The sequence below is a fragment of the Mandrillus leucophaeus genome, unplaced genomic scaffold (assembly GCF_000951045.1).
Source record: "Mandrillus leucophaeus isolate KB7577 unplaced genomic scaffold, Mleu.le_1.0 Scaffold100, whole genome shotgun sequence".
Taxonomy (NCBI): domain Eukaryota; kingdom Metazoa; phylum Chordata; class Mammalia; order Primates; family Cercopithecidae; genus Mandrillus; species Mandrillus leucophaeus.
Window position 1 is genome coordinate 5,485,000 of NW_012098099.1, and position 19,631 is coordinate 5,504,630.

Consider the following 19,631-nt stretch of genomic DNA (forward strand, 5'->3'; position numbering starts at 1 on the left):
TAGAAATTTAATTAGTAAATTTTCTGACCCACATCAGAGCTCCCCGGGGTTGAATTTTAACTTGTCCACTGATGTTCCCAAAAGTACCTACAGAGAAGCTGTATGAGTTAGGATCCACCCAGGCAAGGAAAGGCAAGGAAAAAGAAAGAAAGGTATTTCAGATAGAGAGACTCAATGCAGGGAGCTGATCCCATGGCTATTGGAGGACTGAAAGAGCAGGAAGGAGGAGTAACATAGAAGGGCTAACTGCAGAAAGCTGCTAATATTCCTAAGACTGGAGGAAAAAAAAGTAAAGGGTAGATTTATCCTAAGAGTTCAGAGGAGGCCCCAGGGCTGATGCTGGGACTCTGGGGGTGAGCGCCATGCAACTGAGGACAAATAGTGTCTGGATGCTGCTAGTAACTGACAAGATGGCAAGGCTGGGGCTTGGAGGAAGAACTGTCCACTGCCATCCCCAACCTCCTTCACTGCAATTATGTTCTTGCTTGCTCCCAGTCTCCTGCCTATTTCCTTTTGGGACAGGAAGTCAATGATTGAGGTAGTCTGAGAAATTCGGTTTGCAAAGTACTCACCCCACCATCAAGAGAAGGGAGCAGAAGGGTGGCTTTGGAGCTGATAAACAATAGGGAAATAAAGGGCACAGGTGCAATGGTTGGCACTGGGGGAGTGCCTGTTGAAGAGGGAGCAGAATGCTCTCGCTGGAACTTCTGATCTCTGAGGATCACCACAGGCTTAAACTGAGCATGGGCTTAGGAGCTAAGTAAAAATGAGTTAATAACAAACAGTTGGGGATATTGGGGTGGGTTCTTCTTTTCCATTCCTGATGTCTTCTTTCACTGTGGAGATGTCGCATTCCCAATTCCTATTTGCCCTTCAATCACTCTGATGAAAAGGAATGGCTGAACCATGCATCATGAATTTGCAGAGAATAAACCAAGCATGTTCAGCTCTGCCTTCCCCTTCTCTTGGGAGTAGGCTGCTTACAGGAAGCTGATGTTCTCCTCTGCCCCTCCATGTGTAAACATTACCTGTGCATTCATTGAGTTAATATTTATTGGTACCTACTCAATTTTGGGTGTGGTTCTGTCCTTGGGAATACACCATTGAATAAAACAAAGATCTTTGTCTCATGGGAAATATCAACAATAAACAATAAACATAGCCCATAAGCACATTGTACAGTATGTTAAAAAGCAACACATACTACTACAAAAGAAAAATGCCGGATGGTCGGGCATCTGGATTGCTGGGCTGGCAGCTGCAGTATTAAATGATGTAGTCTGGGTGGGCCTCTCTTAGAAAGTACTATGTGGGCAAAGATTCGAGGAAAGCAAGGATGTTGGACAAGCAGATATCTGGGGGAAACATATTCTCAGAGGGGGAAGTGCTCAAGTTCATGGGGAGGTGGCTCAGAAGCTCATTCTGACAAACGTGAGTGCTGTTTGTTGCTCAAACTCAGAACCCTGGCAAATGCCATCGACTTTGAGGTGAATCTTGACTATTCTCTTCCTCAATTCAAGCAATCATCTGTCCCCAGTGTGAGTAGGGCATCAGGCTCTTGCCCCCGCAGAGGCGGGTTTAATCACCAGGTGAACCTGCTGAGGTGTTTGTTGCCTGGAACGAAGCCTCAATCAGCACTGGCTATAGTTATCACTTTCACTAGCTCTGCAAATGGATGCAAACGGTCCCTTAGCTTGCCCGCCTCACCTGCCTCAGCTTTGCATTCAAGAGAACAGTGTTACAGCAATGGCTGTCTATTGGCATAGAAAGGAGCACACTGTTTTTCTTTGAAGAAGTAGTCTTCAGTCTCCAAAGCATGGTCCAGAACTAGGATGGGAGTGGGGAGAGTGGGGAAGGAGGGGCCAACTCTGAGAATCTTGGGGGTCTGTGAGGTCAAAACTCATTTTATAACAGTACTAAAATGTTACTTGCCTTTTTCATTTTCGTTCTGTCATGAGTAGAGTGGAATTTTCCAGAGGTTACATGGCATGTTATAATGCAACAGATTAAGTGCAGAAGCAGATTAAAATCTGTTTTTCTAACTACATATTTGTGAGGACTGATTTTTCTTATATATTTCCATCAAAACAGCATAGTGCAACAGATTGAATGCAGAAGATATGAAAATCTGTTTTCTATTAAGTCAAACTTAAAGAGATTTGCATAAAGTTAAAACAATGTCACTTTTCTCACTAAATTTTGTTGAAAATAGTTATTTTCATATAAAAGATATTTATGTTAATACAGTGAGTTTATTCTTTGTAAATGATTTATAAACAAATTTTTTTCAGTTTTAATTTTTAACACGATTGGATTGTAAAATCCATGTAAACATCAATGCATACAATACACATAAGCAATCATAAAGGAATTTTTTGGTCTTTGTGAGGCCAAAATATTTAAGAATGGCTGCTCTAGAGTGCTTTGATAAGGTATCACATCAGCATGTTGGTGTAGCCCTCAAAACACCTCCGCAGAGGTGTCCTTCCTTGTTCTAAGACATCACATCAACACATGGCCATATTTCCCAACTTGGCTCTCATTTGGGCATTTATATGCATGCTTAACTACATTAAAGTATATCTTCATGTGAAAAAAATGCATTTAGTATCTAGTGGAAAGAGGAAGAATTAGAGATGTCTTGAGTTTACCAGCAGATATCTAGATGGTTAGAAGTGACAAAGTTGGACTCTTAGGAGATAACATTTGTGTTCTGGTTGGACCAGGGGAAACCACTTAGATGTAAGCAAAGGAGGCCTACACAGTTCCTGGCCATGAGGTACTTGAGCTCTGACCCCTGGGATGCTCCTAAGTACGAGCCCATTGAAGAGCTGCACCAGAGCCACCTGGATGAATCACCTGGGTGAGTTGCTATAAATACAGATTTCCATGTTCTACCCAGAACCCAGTAAGTCAGAATCTCTGGGGTTGGGGGTTCAGAAATCTGGATAAAAAATAAATTCCTTGAGTGATTCGTGATGCAGCCAGGTTTGAGAACATTGGATTGGCCTACTTAAAGTCTGTCAGATAGTTATGATGATGTTTGAGTTACACTGTTTGCCCCAAATAGCTCTTCCAGTTGCCTACCGTGGGCCCAAAGTCCCAAGCTTTGGTGATTAGTTCTTTGGGGTTAGGGCAGCAGTATCTCCAGTGTTCCTATATAGAGGATGAATCCTTTCCTGAGGAATGCTGTGTTCAGCTGTGCTCTGGGGCTAACATCACCGCATAGTGGGGTATCATACACTTGAGATCTCCACCCTGGGGGACAAGGAAGGGCAGAAAGAATGAGGACAAGCAGGAGGAGACTCTTTGGATGAATATTGAAGTGGGAAACCAGAAGCAAACGCTTAAGGATTCCAGGTCCCCTCGGCAGGCAAGAAGAGAACAGAAGATGGATATTGATTTCTTCTGATCTGACTCACAAGGCTCTGTGGAGGAGCCAAGTCGTTTCTGCAGACTTTGAAAAATATTGGCATCAATATTCCTGCTGTCACTGGATGCTAATGATAGATGATGGCTCTGAACACAGAGAAGGATCTTTCAGCTGTCTCTGCTGTTTTCTGTGTGTAACCGAGACCCAGTTGATCACCTCCGTTTCTAGTCTGGCTCCCTTCTCTGCACTGCTTCCAAAATAAACACCCTTGAACCTGCCACCTAGAGCAAAAAAGAGACTCTGCCAGCCCTTCTCTGTACATCTCCCCCCTCTCCCCACAAAGATATTTCAATCTGGATTCTTATAAAAAAGTGATTTCCTGCTTTGCTTTAGAGTTTTATCACTGTTAGGGTTTGGCTCTGTGTCCCCACCCAAATCTCATCTTGTAGCTCCCATAATTCCCACTTGTTGTGGAAGGGACCCAGCGGGAGATGACTGAATCACGGGGACGGGTCTTTCCTATGCTGTTCTCGTGATAGTGAATGAGTCTCACGAGATCTGATGGTTTTAAAAATGGGAGTTTCTCTGCACAAGCTTGTTCTTTGCCTGCTGCCATCCACGTAAGATGTGACTTGCTCCTCCTTGCCTTCTGCCATGATTGTGAAGCCTCCCCAGCCATGTGGAACTGTAAGTCCAATAAACCTCTTTCTTTTGTAAATTGCCTAGTCTTGGGTATGTCTTTATCAGCAGTGTGAAAAACGGACCAATACAATTACCTATGTGTGCACTGCCAAATATGATCATTTAATTTTGGCTAGTTTTGAATTTCATGTAAATGAGATCATATGGTATCTTTGGTGTCTCTGTCTTTGACCTTTATATTATGTTTTTAAAGGCTTTTTTATGTTACTGCAAGTATATGCAGTTTCTTCATTTTTTGTGTTGCTGTAAAGTATTTCATTGTGTGAAATATACCGTAATTTATTTATCTATTCTACTGCTAATGGGCATTTGTTTTGCCTCCAATTTGAGGCTCTTGTAATTAGTGCTATTATGAATATTTTTTCATATCTATTATGGTGCACATAATTCACAGTTCTGAAGTGTGTGTACTCAGTGTGGAATTTCAAAGTCATGGGAAACACAAATCCTTAGTTTTACTAGTTTAAGGCATGTAATTTTCCACAGTAGTTGTACTAATTATTCTCCAGTCCACATCAGATAAGCATTTCTGATGCCCTACATCCTCATCAACATTTGATATTGTCAAAGGTTTTAAGTTATGCCAATATGCATGCTCATATATCATTGTTATTTAATTTACTTTTCCTTGCTTTTTAATGAGATTAAGCACCTTTTCATATGTTTGTTGTCCATATTTGAATAACCTCTTTTCTGAAGTTAATTCTTGCTTACTTTTCTATGTCTTCTATTGTCTTTTAAAATCTTTTTCTTACTGATTTGCAGTAGTTTTTATGCATCACAAATACTAGATGTTGGTCAGTTATATATTTTGCAAATGTCATTTTCCCTTCTATAGCTTGTCTTTTCACATTTTTAATATACTTTGTTGAACAGAAATTTCTAGTTTTAGGTAATTAAATATATCAATATTTTCCTTCTTGAGTACAGTGGTTTTGTGTTTTGTTTAAGAGCTCTTTCCCTCCCCTGAAATCTTTAAGGCTATTCCCTCATATTATTTTTTCAATGTTGTATTGTCTTGTGAATTTAGATCTATAATCCACCTGGAACCAATTTTACATGTAATCCAGTAGGTTTTCATTTAAATTTTCTCCCACATAAATGTCTAGTTTTTTATATAATTGAAAAGAACACCCTTTCCTTACTGCTTTGCAATGTTACCTCTGAAACAAATCAAGTTTACCTATATGTGGGCATCTTTCCCTGAACTCCTTTTCTATTCCATTTGCTAAGTTGTCTACTTTAGCGCCCATACCACAGCTTTCATTATTATTCTTTCATGGTAAGTTTGATATGTGGTCAGTTAGGCTGTCCCATTTTTTTTCCTTTTGAGTCAATAGTGTCGTGACTATTCTTGGCCCTTTGCATTTCTGTATAAATTTTAGAGACAGCTTATCAAGTTCGACCAAATTCCTCTTGGGGCTTTGGCATTCTACTGAATCTTCAGAGATCGATTTGAAAATTGATCATCTTAGGATATTCAGTTTCCAAACAATAGTCATGATATAGTTCTGCATTTCATTAGTTTTTAGAATATATCTCAATAGTATAATGATTTCTCCATAGAGATTTACATACCTTTTATAAATTTACTCCTACAAATTTCATTTTTTAATGCTATTGTAAATAACGAATGCAGGAGCTCATGGAACTTTACCCTAAAATATGGCTTCATGGTATTGTAATGAGTATTTTGAATTAAAGTCCCTTAGAGATCAGCAGATGCTAAAAGAGATTTCCCCCCGCCCCATCTACATAAAGACTGGTTCTTTTACCAGGGAAACTGTTCTCTTACCAGGGGGAACAATTGTTTCTCCTCTCCCTCCTCCTGCCTCTCAATCCTGAAGTTTCCTTATCTGCCTAATTCTAGACTTACCAAAGAAGAAAACAGTGACTTCTGGTCCCTTTCCTGAGTTTTCATTAACTGAACCATATCACAAGAAGGAAGACTAAAGTCTATGAACAAACCTGGACAGTCTTTTATCACAAGCAAAAGTCTGCTCTGTGAGTCCAACAGACTCTGTCCTGGACCATTGTTTTCTTCAAGCCCAGCAAACTCCTAAAAATCATTTATTATTCCCCTGAAATCATCCACACTTCCCCATCTCCCTTTCCCCTAAGAAGAAGGCTCTACAAGCATCTGTACCCATTGAAGTATTGGTCAATTACTCTGATTTTCCCTGAGTGCATAGGATTAATTAATTTATATGCTTTTCATCTTATTTATCTGCCTTTTTATGACTTGATTTTGCAGTGAAGCCTCCAAGGGCAAAAAGGAAGCTTTCCCTTCATTGCTACAAAACTTTAAAAATTATATTTTTTATTTATTGCTGCCATGTGGAAATATTGATTTTTGTATCCTGCAGCCTTATTAAGCTTTTTGATTTATTCAAATAATTTATCTGTATATTATTTTGGATATTCAGCTAGATATTTATATCTATAATGTCAGTTTTTATTATTCATTTGGAATCCATATACCTTTTATCTTGTTTTTTTTTTCTTGTTTTACTGCATTGGCTAGGATCTCTTACAATGTTGAATAGAAGTGATGATGCTGGCATTCTTTACTCATTCTTTATTTCAAAAGGAACATCTTCAAAGCTTCACCATTAAGTATAGGTTTTCTGTAGCTTTCTTGCAGATAAACTTGAAGGTTTAAGAAATTCTCTTCTATCCCAAGTTTGTGAAAATCTTTTATCATAATTGGAGGTCAAAAAAATTTATCAAACTTTTTTTCTGCATCCATTGAGTTAATAAATTGTTTTATCCTGTAATCTATTAATGTAATGAGTTGAGTGATTTTCTAATGGTAAGCCAACAGGGAATGAAACTAGTTTTGTCATATATGTTAGCCTTGTTATGTTTTGTTGCACTTGATTGGTAATTTTTGTTTTTGGAATTTTTGCATGTATTTTCATGGCAAAATTGACTTGCAATTTTTTTCTTGTAATGCCTTTGTAGTGTTTGGTATTGAGGTTTCATTAGCCTCATAAATAATCTGAAAAGTCACACTTTTTCTATTTTACTGAAGACTGTAAAATTGGTGTTGCTTTGTCCTTAAATTTTGGTAGAGCTCACCAATGAAGACATTCTCTTTCTTTAGCAGTTATGCTACTATTCTGATTTTGTTTCTTCTTGGGTCAATTACATGTTTTCCCATTTATGTATATTTTCAATTTGTTTTGACATAAACTTGATTGTAATATCCTTTTATTATCTTTTGATTGACTCCAGGATCTATAGTGATATCCTTTAAAAAAAAATGTTTATTTGTGCCTTCTCTCTTTTTCTTCCTTTGATCAGTCTCACCAGAGGTTTATTAATTTAATTTTTTTCAAGAACAAAATTTGATCTTTGTTGAGGCTTTTTGTTATGTTTGTTTCTAACTTCATTAATTTGACTCCTATTCTTATTATTTTATTCTTTCTACTTCCCTTGAGTTTAATTTGGTAAATTTTTCTAACTTCATAAGATAGATAATTTGTTTATTGATTTTTAATCCTTCTCTTTTTTCTTTAAGTATTGTTTTACTTGTATCCCATACATTTAATACATAATACTTTCATTAGCATTCAGTAAAATTGTTTTCTAGTTTTCATAAACTTTCCTCTTTGGCAATAAGTTATTCAGAAGTGTATTTCCTCATTTCCAAACCTATCAGAATTTTCTAGTTAACCTCTTACTCTTGAGTTCTAGCATAATTACAGCGTGATCAGAAAAACCAGACTATATGAATTCAATCTCGTGGAAATGTTGAAGCTTGTTTTATGACCTGGCGTGTGGTCAACTTTGGTAACTGCTTCATGTGTGTTTGAAAAAAATGTCTATTCAGGGGTGGTAAAGCAAAGTACTCTACCTGTGTTATTCATGTTTTTCAAATTATTCAGATCATTTCTGATTTTTGTCTGCTTTAATTGCTGGCATTAAGTGTGATAAAATTCCCTATTATGGTTGTGAATTTTTCTATTTATTTTATAGTTCTGACAACTTTTAGAAGTGTATATTTTGAGGCCATGTTTTTAAATGCATGGAAATTTAGAATTATTACTTCATCTTATTAAACTAAAATGTTTATCATTATGAAGTGTCCCTGTTTAATTCTACTAATTCTTTTTTGCCTTAAAGTGCATTTAGTCTTTATTAATATAGCCTTACCAGCTTTCTTTTAGCTACAGTTTCCATGGAATACCTGGATCCATTCTTTGATTTTCAAACTTTCTGTATCCCTGGGTTTTAGGCATGCCTTTTGTAAACAACAGACAGTTATTTAGTTTTTTAAAAATCAGTCTGACAGTCTTTGATGATTAACTGGGGCATTTAATCTCTTTGCACTTACAATTACTAGTAAGTTTGGGTAAAAAAAATCCACCATCTTCCTATGTGTTTTCTGTTTATCCCAGCTGTTTTATGTCCCTGTTTCTCTCTTTTCTTGCTTTCTTTCAAATTATTTGAGTAACTTGTCACTCAGCTTTCCTTCTTTTTTAGTCTGAAAGATATTTATTCTTGCATTTCTATTATTTTAGTGATGACCCTGAAATTGTAACATGCATTCTTGGCGCATCAATGACTAATCTTAATCCACGTTTTGCATGCAAGATAATTTAAGGAACTTGAAACTATTTAACTATGTTTAGTTGCCTCTTGATTTCTATGCTATGCTGTTGTTGTGTGTAAGAAATTTTTTTTTTTTCAGGCAGAGTTTCCCTCTGGTTGCCCAGGCCAGAGTGCAATGGTGAGATCTTGGCTCACTGCAACCTCCTCCTCCTGGGTTTAAGTGATTCTCCTGCCTCAGCCTCCCAAGTAGCTGAGATTATAGGCGGCCCGCCACCAGACCCAGCTAATTTTTGTTTTTTTTTTAGTAGAGATGCGGTTTCACCATGTTGGCCAGGCTGATCTCGAACTCCTGACCTTAGGTGATCCGCCCTCCTTGGCCTCCCAAGTGCTGGGATTACAGGCGTGAGCCACCATGCCCAGCTCTGTAAAAATATTAATATTGAGTCACCTCCTTGGAACAGCTTTGGAGTCTCTGAGCAATCTGAAAACCATTAGACTGGATGATATAAGACTCTATCCACTTGAACATTCTGTAAGCCTGGAATTGCACTTTTAAAATGTTAACTGGACCAGCCTGTTGCGGATGATGTATTCTTAAAATGCAATTGCAGAGAAATGAGGCATGAGTTTTTCATGTTTCCAAAAACACAGAGATTGGCACCTAAACAGTTACAACGGTGTCCCTTCAATTAAATGCAATTGGAAAGCTTCAGGGAACACTAGTCGATCTGCACATAAGATGAGGTATGTTCAAATGATGATGAAAAAATTGGAGTTGCCAGCAGGTCTGTAGCTCACCTAAGATAATTCTAGAAGAGCAGAGTCACTTTATTTCCTGCTAAAGACATTTTTGTTTTCCTTTTTTCTCTCAGACTCAGGCTTGTGGCCTTTTCTGACTGACACTGTGAATGCAGTTGGAAGAGGCAAGGTCATTTCTATATATGAGTATACAGAATTTTCTAAATGAAGCTAGGAAGTTTAAGCTGTGTGTTGGGCTGATTTAAAAGGGACACTTTTTTTTCTCCTGATTATCCACAAATGAAAGTCATTAAAAAGGTGTTATCATTTTCTGGGGAAAAAGGTGGGAGATGTTCCTTAGTGAAAGTAAACTTCAACTAAATTATGTTCCACATGCACCCTGCAAGTAGAGAAGTTTTTACCATTCATGTTTAATTTAGTTCAGTAAAGTGGAGACACTTATTTTCTATAGTATGGCTGAATATAGTAAGCACACCTACTCCGGCTCTCCTAAATTTTCTCCTGTCCCTGATGCCATGCAATAATGTAACCATAGACTTTTCCACATCTTGGTGCAGGAAGTAAGCACCTTTATTTTAGGTATCATCCTGCTGGCTTCTCTGATTCCACATGGGCATCAAAGGCTACAAACAGTAACGTCACAGCACTAAGCTTCTAATTTTCTCCAAGAGCTCAAACTGCATTTCTCAGTTGGGAAATGATATTTCTCTGCATTCATAGTGATAGATAGGGAAGTCACACCTCTAAAGGGCAAATGACTCAGCATTAAGTCACTGAGTCATTGGTCCCCTGGGGAAAGAATTCTAGAAGCTCTCACTGTCTGGACACAATCTCAGAGCCTGTGTCTGGGAAGAACCACCAAGATCCTCTGCTCCAGCCTGACTTTGTCCCCATCTTGCAGATGAGACCGTTGATGCCCAGAGGTGTGAAATGATTTGTTCAAGGTCACAAGACTATTAATTACCAGTCCTTTCCTTCTTTTTCCTTTTTCTTTCTTTTTTTTGATGAAGTCTCGTTCTGTTACCCAGGTTGGAGTGCAGTGGCATGATCTGGGCTCACTGCAAGCTCCGCCTCCCGGGTTCACGCCATTCTCCTGCCTCAGCCTCCCAAGTAGCTAGGACTACAGGCGCCCGCCACCATGCCTGGCTAATTTTTTTTTTGTATTTTTAATAGAGACAGGGTTTCACCCTGTGTTAGCCAAGACGGTCTCCATCTCCTGACCTCGTAATTTGCCTACCACAGCCTCCCAAAGTGCTGGGATTACACGCATGAGCCACCGCACCCGGCCAATTACCAGTTACATCATGTTTCCCCAAGCTCAGCAAATACATCTGGAAATGACAATTCCAGAATCCATACCAATATAAAGCAAGTTTCATTTAAATGGTAGATTATCCTGCAGCAACCTGTACACTTATCTTACTGATCTCCAGTCTTCTCAGGAAATGAGAGAGACAGCATCACAACAACTACAAAATCATGTTCACAGTTTCTACAGATCACAACGCCCCTCACTCCACTCTCTCCTTCACTTTGAGACCTTACCAGTGGATGAGGTAGGCATGTAATGTATTTTGCAGACCAGACTTGACAAAGATTGAAAGCTTCTGTCAAGAGAACCTGGTCCTCCTGTTTTGCCATGTAGGACATCTGCCAGATTTTGCTCTGTTAATTGGCTGCTGTGCAGGCAGCTATTTTAGCAACAGTTCCGTGGGTCTTCTGTGGCACATCTTGATTTAAAGTGAAATGTTGAAAAGCATTTCTCAGCTGCTCAAAGCTTCCACTGTTGCTCAGGTTTAGCTGATTGGACAGAGAGGGAGACAGCCTTCAAAACTGTTGTGTAGAAATAAAACTATTCAGGCTCCTCAAATTCAGAGAACAAATCTCAGAGAGATAGTGAGTGAGGAGTCTGACTTCCTCCTAAAGAGGTACTTTCCTTAAGGTCAGATCGAATTGAAAAGAGAGTTTATGGAAAAAAAAAAAAAAGCCCATATGACCTTAAAGATGCAGACTTGGAGTTGACACCATAATGAGGAATGGAGTGCTATTAAAATACACTGAACAATTTAATGACTCCACTAGCAGTATGCCAAAAAAAAAAAAAAAAAAAAAAAAACTGATTTAAGCTCTGAATAATTCGGGGAAGGAGGATTTTGCCAAGGAGATTTTAATGTCAAGAATATATGTGAAGCTAAAATAAGGTGCTCACGTGCATCCCAGAGCCGTGGGTGGGATGTATATATGATCAAATGAAATTATTTCACTTCCACTTGTGGAAAAATCTGATAGGAGAAATTGACTAGAAAACATTTAGTCATATTTCACTTGGATTATGCTCATAAGTACCAAACTCCAGACCTGTCAAAATAAGTCCCACTAGCACTTCCCGGCCGAGGTGCTAGACAAAGGCTGCGACAGGCAAAAACGATAAAGAGCTTAGAGAAACATTAAGCCTGGAAAAGCCACAGGAACCTAGCTCCTAACCAAAGAGAGGGTTCAGGGATTTAAAAACAGGAAGACTTGTCCTTGAGGTGTGAGGAATGGAGCCCAGAGTGGCCCAAGTGTTAAATACAGAGTGAGAGGTCTTAGAAAACCTCAAGGGCACGGTGGCTTATGCCTGTAATTCCAGCACTTTGGGAGGCTGAGGCGGGCAGATCACAAGGTCAGGAGATCAAGACCATCCTGGCTAACATGGTGAAAACCCATCTCTACTGAAAATACAAAAAATTAGCCAGGCGTGGTGGTGGGCGCCTATGGTCCCAGCTACTTGGGAGGCTGAGGCAGGGGAATGGGGTGAACCCAGGAGGTGGAGTTTGCAGTGAGCCGAGATCGTGCTACTGTATTGCAGCCTGGGTGACAGAGCAAGACTCCATAAAAAGAAAAGAAAGAAAAGAAAGAAAGAAAGAAAGAAAGAAAGAAAGAAAGAAAGAAAGAAAGAAAGAAAGAAAGAAAGAAAGAAAGAAAGAAGCCTCAAGGACATGTGTGTTCTAGGGACCAGCTCTCAGAGGCTGGAAGTCAGGGGCCCATGGCTTTTGAGCACAACTTATTTTCTATCGGAAGCAGTATCCCTTCATTTCACCTTGTTCTGGAGGGCCAACAGTATGCCCTTACCACAAATCATTTGTTGATGGAATAGGAGATGTACTTGGCTGCTGCCAGCACACCCATCTGCAAACTGAGGCTATCTGCAGAAGAGGTGCAAAGCGCCAATGCCTGGAAATGAATTTGTTGGCATTTCAAGGACAAACACTTTCTTGGCTACAAGCACTGAACCTCCAATCCAAAACTGGGGAAAAAGTCTAGGCTTAATTAAGTCTTTTATTTTCTTCTTTGTAATGAGAATATTCATGTATAACTCAGCTACCTTTGTCCCCTCTGTTTGCCTGTCTACTCACTGGCTCCAAGTCAGGACCTTGGGCCACTGATGCCTGTGTTCACTGGGTTCAGGTGCTGGCCAGTGGGAAGGAGGGCTGGGAATGGTCAGGAAGGAAGGTGTTTCCTTCCTGGCTGGCATGAGTAACTGGGGAGTTCGTGTTGGCCAATACTTAACGCAGTGCATGCACTCATTAGAACATTTGTCTTGTGCATCTCCCAGGTGATGACGAGGGTGGGATGAAGTTGGCTCGAGTTTTATGCACATGCCCAAGCAGGTGACAGGGACCTGGGAGAGTTGATGGTGCTCAGCCTAGCACTGGCACTGTCCTAGGGTCTAGATGAATTCTAGCTTGGACAGAATCTGCATCTCATGCCTCTCGGTTCTCTCTCGGAACTTCATTCTGGAATCCTGTGATCTTCGCTCCCTGGAGAAAGTCAAAATAAAGCAGGGAGGGAAATAATTTGACCTAATGAAAAGGGAAGTAGACGTGTTAAGATACAATAGTTACAAAAACTGTATTAAAGATCAGACAACTGTGCCAGGCACTTTACATGTAATACCCTGACCTTCCTTCTCCATGACTCACAGCTCTCCTTCTCACTGGTCAGCACCAGAGCCCAGAGGACAGAGACATCACAGGCCAATAGGTAGACACTGCTATTAGCCCCGTTTTACAGATGAAGAAGCTGAGGTTTATAGACATTAAATAACTTGCCCAAGGTCACACATCGCTAAGAATAAGCAATGGCAAGATATAAACTTCACCGACTGGCATTAAGCCCAAGACTTAAATTGTTCTCCTCTTGTATCTCCTATGGAATTCTCCACCTACCCTCTGTGGCTTATGCAGGAAAACAACTGAAAAACAGCAGAAAAACAGAAGAATCACAATAACTGTGGGAGGGATTTAATTTCAGCTCTGCTAATTATTCATATAACCTCAATGATGTCATTAACCATGTAAGACTCACTTTGTTTATCTCTAAAATGGTAATAAGGCTCCATGTCCTGTTATTGCCGTATAACTGTATTGAAGCAATTCATGTGAAGATGCTTTGAACAAAAGCAAGCAAGGTCTTCTAGATGTGTTATGATTAAGGTGTTTTCTATACGAGGTGTTGTGGTATAGGAAAAAGCACATCAGCTGTGGCCTGGGCCAGGGTTTGAATCAGCCACGTTAGTGGAATCTTTCTGACTCTCAAGCCTCTCATCTATAAAAGGGGGATTCTGTAACCTGCTGGAGAGTGTAGACGTGAGAAACCCACGTGTTGACGGAATCCCAGTGCAATGACCATCAGTGTATCTGACCCATGCAGGAGCTCCCCTTACCCGCAGGGGAAAGAGATGGAGCTGCTGAAGACACAGTAGATGAGGGGGTTGATGGCACTATTCAATGCTGGCAGGTTCTGAATGATCACAGAGGCATGGAAACGCTCCTGGGTGTCTGGAAGGAGGTTGAAATTGTCCAAAATGTCAAAGAAGAAGTATGGACTCCAACAGCAGATGAAGGCTGGGGGAGAAGAGAGCCATTAGCACCACAGCAGGTAACAGTTGAGGGGTCTCTTTTGGTTGGTCCTGACTGGACTTTTACCTGGGAGGTTCTTTGGGACCTGGAATTTCTCAGAAATATTGGGGTTGGATGCTGTTTAGAGCATTGATGTCACATTCAATTAAACACATACACACATACATATGGACACATCTTACAGACATGTTCCTAAAACTGAGCAAAGGTCGTAGAGCTTCTCTGTCCGTAAAGAAGGGTCAAATTTCTACTGCTGTGGATTCCTTATAGAAACCCCAGGAACAAGTGACTATGGCCATACCATCTCATCCAACACAGGGATCAGGAAAAAATAGCAAAATACTTTGAAGACTCTCTAGGCAAAGACAGAACAGGAAGCATTTTGACCACATAGTGACTACTGGTTTTAGGTTATGTCAGGGAGGAGGGGTGATCACAATATTTTCTAAGCACACACCAGTTTAATGACAGTGTTCTCAATTTTCTCTTTCACCTCTAAGTTGGCCTCTCCAGAAAACACCCACCCTATACCCTTCTCTAAATCCATTGGCATGTATGAGACCCCAATTTTGGCTCCAAATTCTCAAAAGAAATGGATGAAAGGTGGGGATTCAGAGTGTGATGGCTAGTTTTGAGACTACTTGACTGGGCTGCGGAGTGCTCAGATGTTTGGTTAAACACTATTCTGGATACGTATGAAGACGTTTCTGGATGAGTGTAACATTTGAACTGGTAGAGTAAGAAAAGCAGATTGCCCTCCCCTGTTCATGGGCCATGTCCAATCTGTTGAAGGCCTTAGTCATAGCAAAAGGTTGAGTAAAAGAAGATTCACTCTGTTTGCCTGTCTTCAAGCTAGGAAATTGGTCTTCTGCCTTCACACTTGGAATCAAACTGAAATGTACACCATCCACTCTCCTGATTTTCAGACCTTTGGACTCAGACTTGGACTGGCACCTACACCATTGGTTTTCCTGGGTCTCCAGCTTCCAACTGCGCGCTTGGGAATTCTCAGCCTCAGTAATTACCTGGGCCAATCCCTTCTAATAAACCTCTCTCTCTCATTATCCTCTGGAGAGCACAGACTACGACACAGAGCTAAACACTCATGAGTTGACTGGAAATACATACATCTCTCATCTTCTTGCCATAACTTCTCCACTCTCCTTCTCCCACTTTCTCATCCATAGATTTTTTTCTCAGAGTAGAAGTTTGGCTTCCTTGGCTGTCTGCATGCAGGGACAAGCTTTCCGCCATAACTCTAATGTGGATTCTGTAACTTGTTGGGGAATTTTAGAATGATAAACTGACTCATGGTTCCCCTCTCGACCCCAGACCTTGGCAATGTATTAAAGTGGAGCAATTCAAACACAAAGCCCACTAAGTGTTCTGGATCCTGGTTAATTAACCCAAACACTGGCCCTGAACAGTATCTGGGGCACTAAGCAGGGCAAATGGCCTTGTGAGCTTGTGTGTCTGCATGTGTGTATATGTGGGGTTGGAGGATTCTGGTTGTCACAGGGATACCAGTTCTCTGGCATGGTACAGGCAGCCCAGCCAGCGAAGATTTGTATCTACTTTGAATACCCATTCATGTAGAAGAGAAACTTCTGTATAGTTATCCCAGTCTAGAAACTTGACTTTGTTTTACACATAAACACAGATTAAATAAATATTGAAATTTGTAGAAACGCAATTCTGTTGTAAATGGAGGAAACATTACTTTGTTTAATTCAAAATTTTACAAGGATTTTTTCTTTTTGCCAGCTCAGAAAATCAAGTCACTGACAGCAATACTGCTTACATTTTTTTATGTCTCCATGAAAATACACCTGTACTGGTTTTCATGGTAGCTGTTATTATGTCAAGGTGTAGGTGTGACTACTTCATTATTCTTCTAGTGTAGCTGTGCTTATGCTTTTACACATTAAAATTGGTATAAATTTTAATTAATTAAAAAATAGTATTGTTTTATTTTAGATTATTTTTTTATTCCTCCTTTGTATTATTTTTTGGCAATATATTAACGTTTTAATTATCATGGTAGGTAGTATAAGTAGGCATTTTATTTCAAGATGGGAAAGGGACATTACAAAGCGTTTGCTATAGAAAGTGCCCTTTTGGTCTGATAGGGCTGTCGACATTTGCTGACCCTCTAGTAGGTATCTCTGCTTGCTGACTGAAGGGATCCCACATGGCCTTGGTGTATGGCTGCTGATGACAAAGGGCTATGTTGGCTCTGGGACATACTTGTAAACATAACATATTCCAACTCAACATCCAGGGAACGTGCATCTGTCGTTCTGACTATCTGAGAAGACAGAGGAGTCTTTGATCTGCTTCAGAAGCCTCTGACAAAGTTTTTGAGCCCCGGTGGGTTGTAAATGTTTTATCCCAGTTCCGCCTGCAATGCTGTTTTGTGCCTACGTCCTGCTGGCTGAGTCATGCTGTGTGTGGTCTGTTTGGCATTTTGCAGTTGCATTTTAGAAAGGTGAGAAGACTGTTCTGGTGCTTTGACATGTAGCTAATGGGAGAGCTATGCTTCCTCAGAGCTTCCAAGAGCTGCCAGAGGGGCAAAGAGGTGATATGTAAGCTAAATAAAAAAGAAAATAGTACAAATCCCTTTCCTTCTTGCATATTTTCATTCATTCATTCATTCATTCATTCATTCAACAAATGTTAATTGAGCAGTGTGTAGGGGACCCTATTTTAGGTCTTGGTGATAACATAAGTAACACAAAAGCCAAAGTCATTGCCCTCATAGATTCACTACTCCAACAGGAGAGACAGACTATAAGAAAATCAGTCTATGTCCTATAGTGCCAGGCAGAACCGAGAACAAAAGTAAGACAGAGTAGACTAGAAAAAGGATATTAAAAAGACTTGTCAAGGAGCCCTCAGGGAGGTGGCATTGTTGGGGAACAAATGAGGTTAGGAAGTAAGTCAGATCACCACCAGAGAGCAGAGTATTTCAGACAGGAAATAGTGCAAGGTGACTTTATGAGTCTTAAGAGTAGAGAGAAAGGAAAAGGAAAGGGCAGAAGACAGGAGGGTGGAAGGGCAGGTAAGGTGCCATAAGGGAGAAATTTGTAGTGAACCTAACGTTAAATATTCAGAAAAGGTGGAAAGCCGCTTCTATCTTCTTTTTGCTTGTGAACTCCAGCCTTGGGGAAGAGAGTGTCTTCAAGGAAGTGACTGAGTTAGCAGGTGATGTGAGCATCCGCTTCAGCTAGTTCCTAATCAGATTTTCTCCAAATTATTCAACCCATAGCCTTGGCAGGCAGCTGTATTCATAAGGAGAGCGATTAAGAACCAAATGTGAGCCCTTGAAGGAACCATGAATGGGCTGATGAGTTTCACACATTCCTTTCCAATCAGACCAATGTAGAAGTGCCCATTGGCAAATTCCTTTCTGCCACCAAGTCCCAGGAGCAAGCTTGCTTTTGGGATGTTCATACCACTTTACAGCTCAAGGAGGGACATAGCTTACCAAGAATGATGACGATGCTATACTTGATAGCCTTGATTTTTGCCTTCGAGATGAGTCCTCGGTTGTAGCTGCTGCACAGTTTTCCATCTGTAGATACAAGAGGGGGATAGTAAGATGAAGTGTTCAAGATGTGACAGTTTCTGTTTCTGCCAATAGGAACATTAAAGGTTAGACTCCAGTTTTCACTTATATCCTGTGCATTTATGCCCAGATGGCCCTCCTTGGAAATTTTTAGATTAAAGATGGTTCTCGGCTGGTTTCTGGAGAATGCTCAGTTTATACCTTAATATTACATGCAAATGGTATGGAATGCTCAGACTGTCTCAACAGACTTGGTCAGATGGTCTGAACAGCTGTAGCTGAAATTCGACCATGTGACCATGCAGGAATTGAGGTCTTCCCTGAGGAGCACTACTCTCTGAGCCCTGGCTATGCTGAGACACCCATGCAACCACTTTAGCAACCTAGGCAAAGTTATTTTCTAAAATGATTGCCCCAGACAAATACATTTGTAAAAAAAGAAAAAGAAAAAAAAAACCAAAACCAAAACAAAACAAAAAACACTCAAGTAAAGCTCAAAACAGGGGTATCAGAACTCTCCAAAACAGGAGCTTGGATATACATTTTGTTTTGTATGTGGCTGTTGTCTGATGGTGAACACTGAGGGGTGAATATAAGGATCTACTAGAATACAAGCTTGATGAGGACAGGGGCTTTGTTTTTTGCACTCCTGTAGCCTATACACATATTCAGTGACTAACACAAATATGTTGAATGAATCAATAACCACCTCTCACTAGTCAAGCAGTGGCAAAACAAAGTGATAGGATAGGCTAGGCAGGATCCAGTGCAATAAGCCTTAGTTAAAGGACTGATTACCTATAAATTTGGGAATAAAAATGTCAGATGTGCTGTCCCTTTCCTCATGGAAGAGTTTTTAGTGTCAGGGCTTCCACCAGCCCATATGCCACCTTTGTGAAATTTCGGAAAAGGGGCCCTTTCTCTGATAAGCACAGGCCTGCCTAGGGCACACACTCAGTGAGGGAAATATGAAGAGGATGCCAGCCACACACACCTCTCAGCCAGGAGCCACCCAGTGAGGCTCAGTGGGCACAACCCTAGTGGTGGCCCTGGTCAGAGGCCCACTCAGGGCATCCAAAAAGTCACCTGGAGTAGGGCAGTTGTGCACTAGAAAGACAAACTGATGTGCTCTATTGTCTTCACTGCACTGCCCAGCTCTCACGTTTGAAATTTATTTTAATGCCCATGGAAACCAGTCAGATGTTTACCTTTGCAATATTCATTCAATCCCACCTCCAATCTGATTTAGCCCAACCCCCGAAGTATAGCACGTCTGCTAAGAGATAAGGACTGACTAGAAGGCCTGAAATATAGTACTTGTTCTCTAATAATTTTCAATCCAGCACGAAAGATCACACACTCTCCATAAAACTGGTTGAGATGAGCGAGATGCTGCTATGGTTTGAATGACTCTGCCAAAACTCATGTGTAAATTTAATTGTCATTGTAACAGTATTGGGAGGTGGAGCCTTTGAGAGGTGATTAGGCCACTAGGGCTTGGCTCTCATGAATGAATTACTGCTATTATTGTGGAAGAGGGCTTCTGATGGGATGGATAAGTTTGGCTTAACTTTCTCTCTGTCTTGGGTGCTCACTTTCACCCTGTGTCTTCTGCCATGGGATGACCTTTGCCAGTTGCAAGTGCCCTGCTCTTGGATTTCCCAGCCTCTAGAACCATAAGCCAAATCAATCTCTTTTTAAATAAATTTCCCAGTCTGTGGTATTCTGTTATAGCAGCAGAAAATGGACTAAGACAGAAACCAACTGTGGA

General features: G+C 40.4%; 1 protein-coding gene across 5 annotated transcripts in view; it reads right to left on the reverse strand.

Annotated features, from left to right (window-relative positions):
* NPSR1 (neuropeptide S receptor 1) overlaps positions 1–19,631 on the reverse strand; it is a 284,313-nt gene that overhangs the window by 23,332 nt on the left and 241,350 nt on the right. For 3 of the 5 annotated variants that reach the window (XM_011973102.1, XM_011973089.1, XM_011973111.1), the window contains 2 exons: positions 17,780–17,866; positions 14,097–14,277 (listed from right to left, as the gene is read on the reverse strand). In XM_011973102.1, the coding sequence (XP_011828492.1) occupies positions 14,097–14,277; positions 17,780–17,866 (268 nt within the window). Of the gene's footprint in view, positions 1–12,729; positions 13,192–14,096; positions 14,278–17,779; positions 17,867–19,631 lie in introns of those variants that run through there. The other 2 variants (XM_011973119.1, XM_011973094.1) reach the window with 1 other exon arrangement.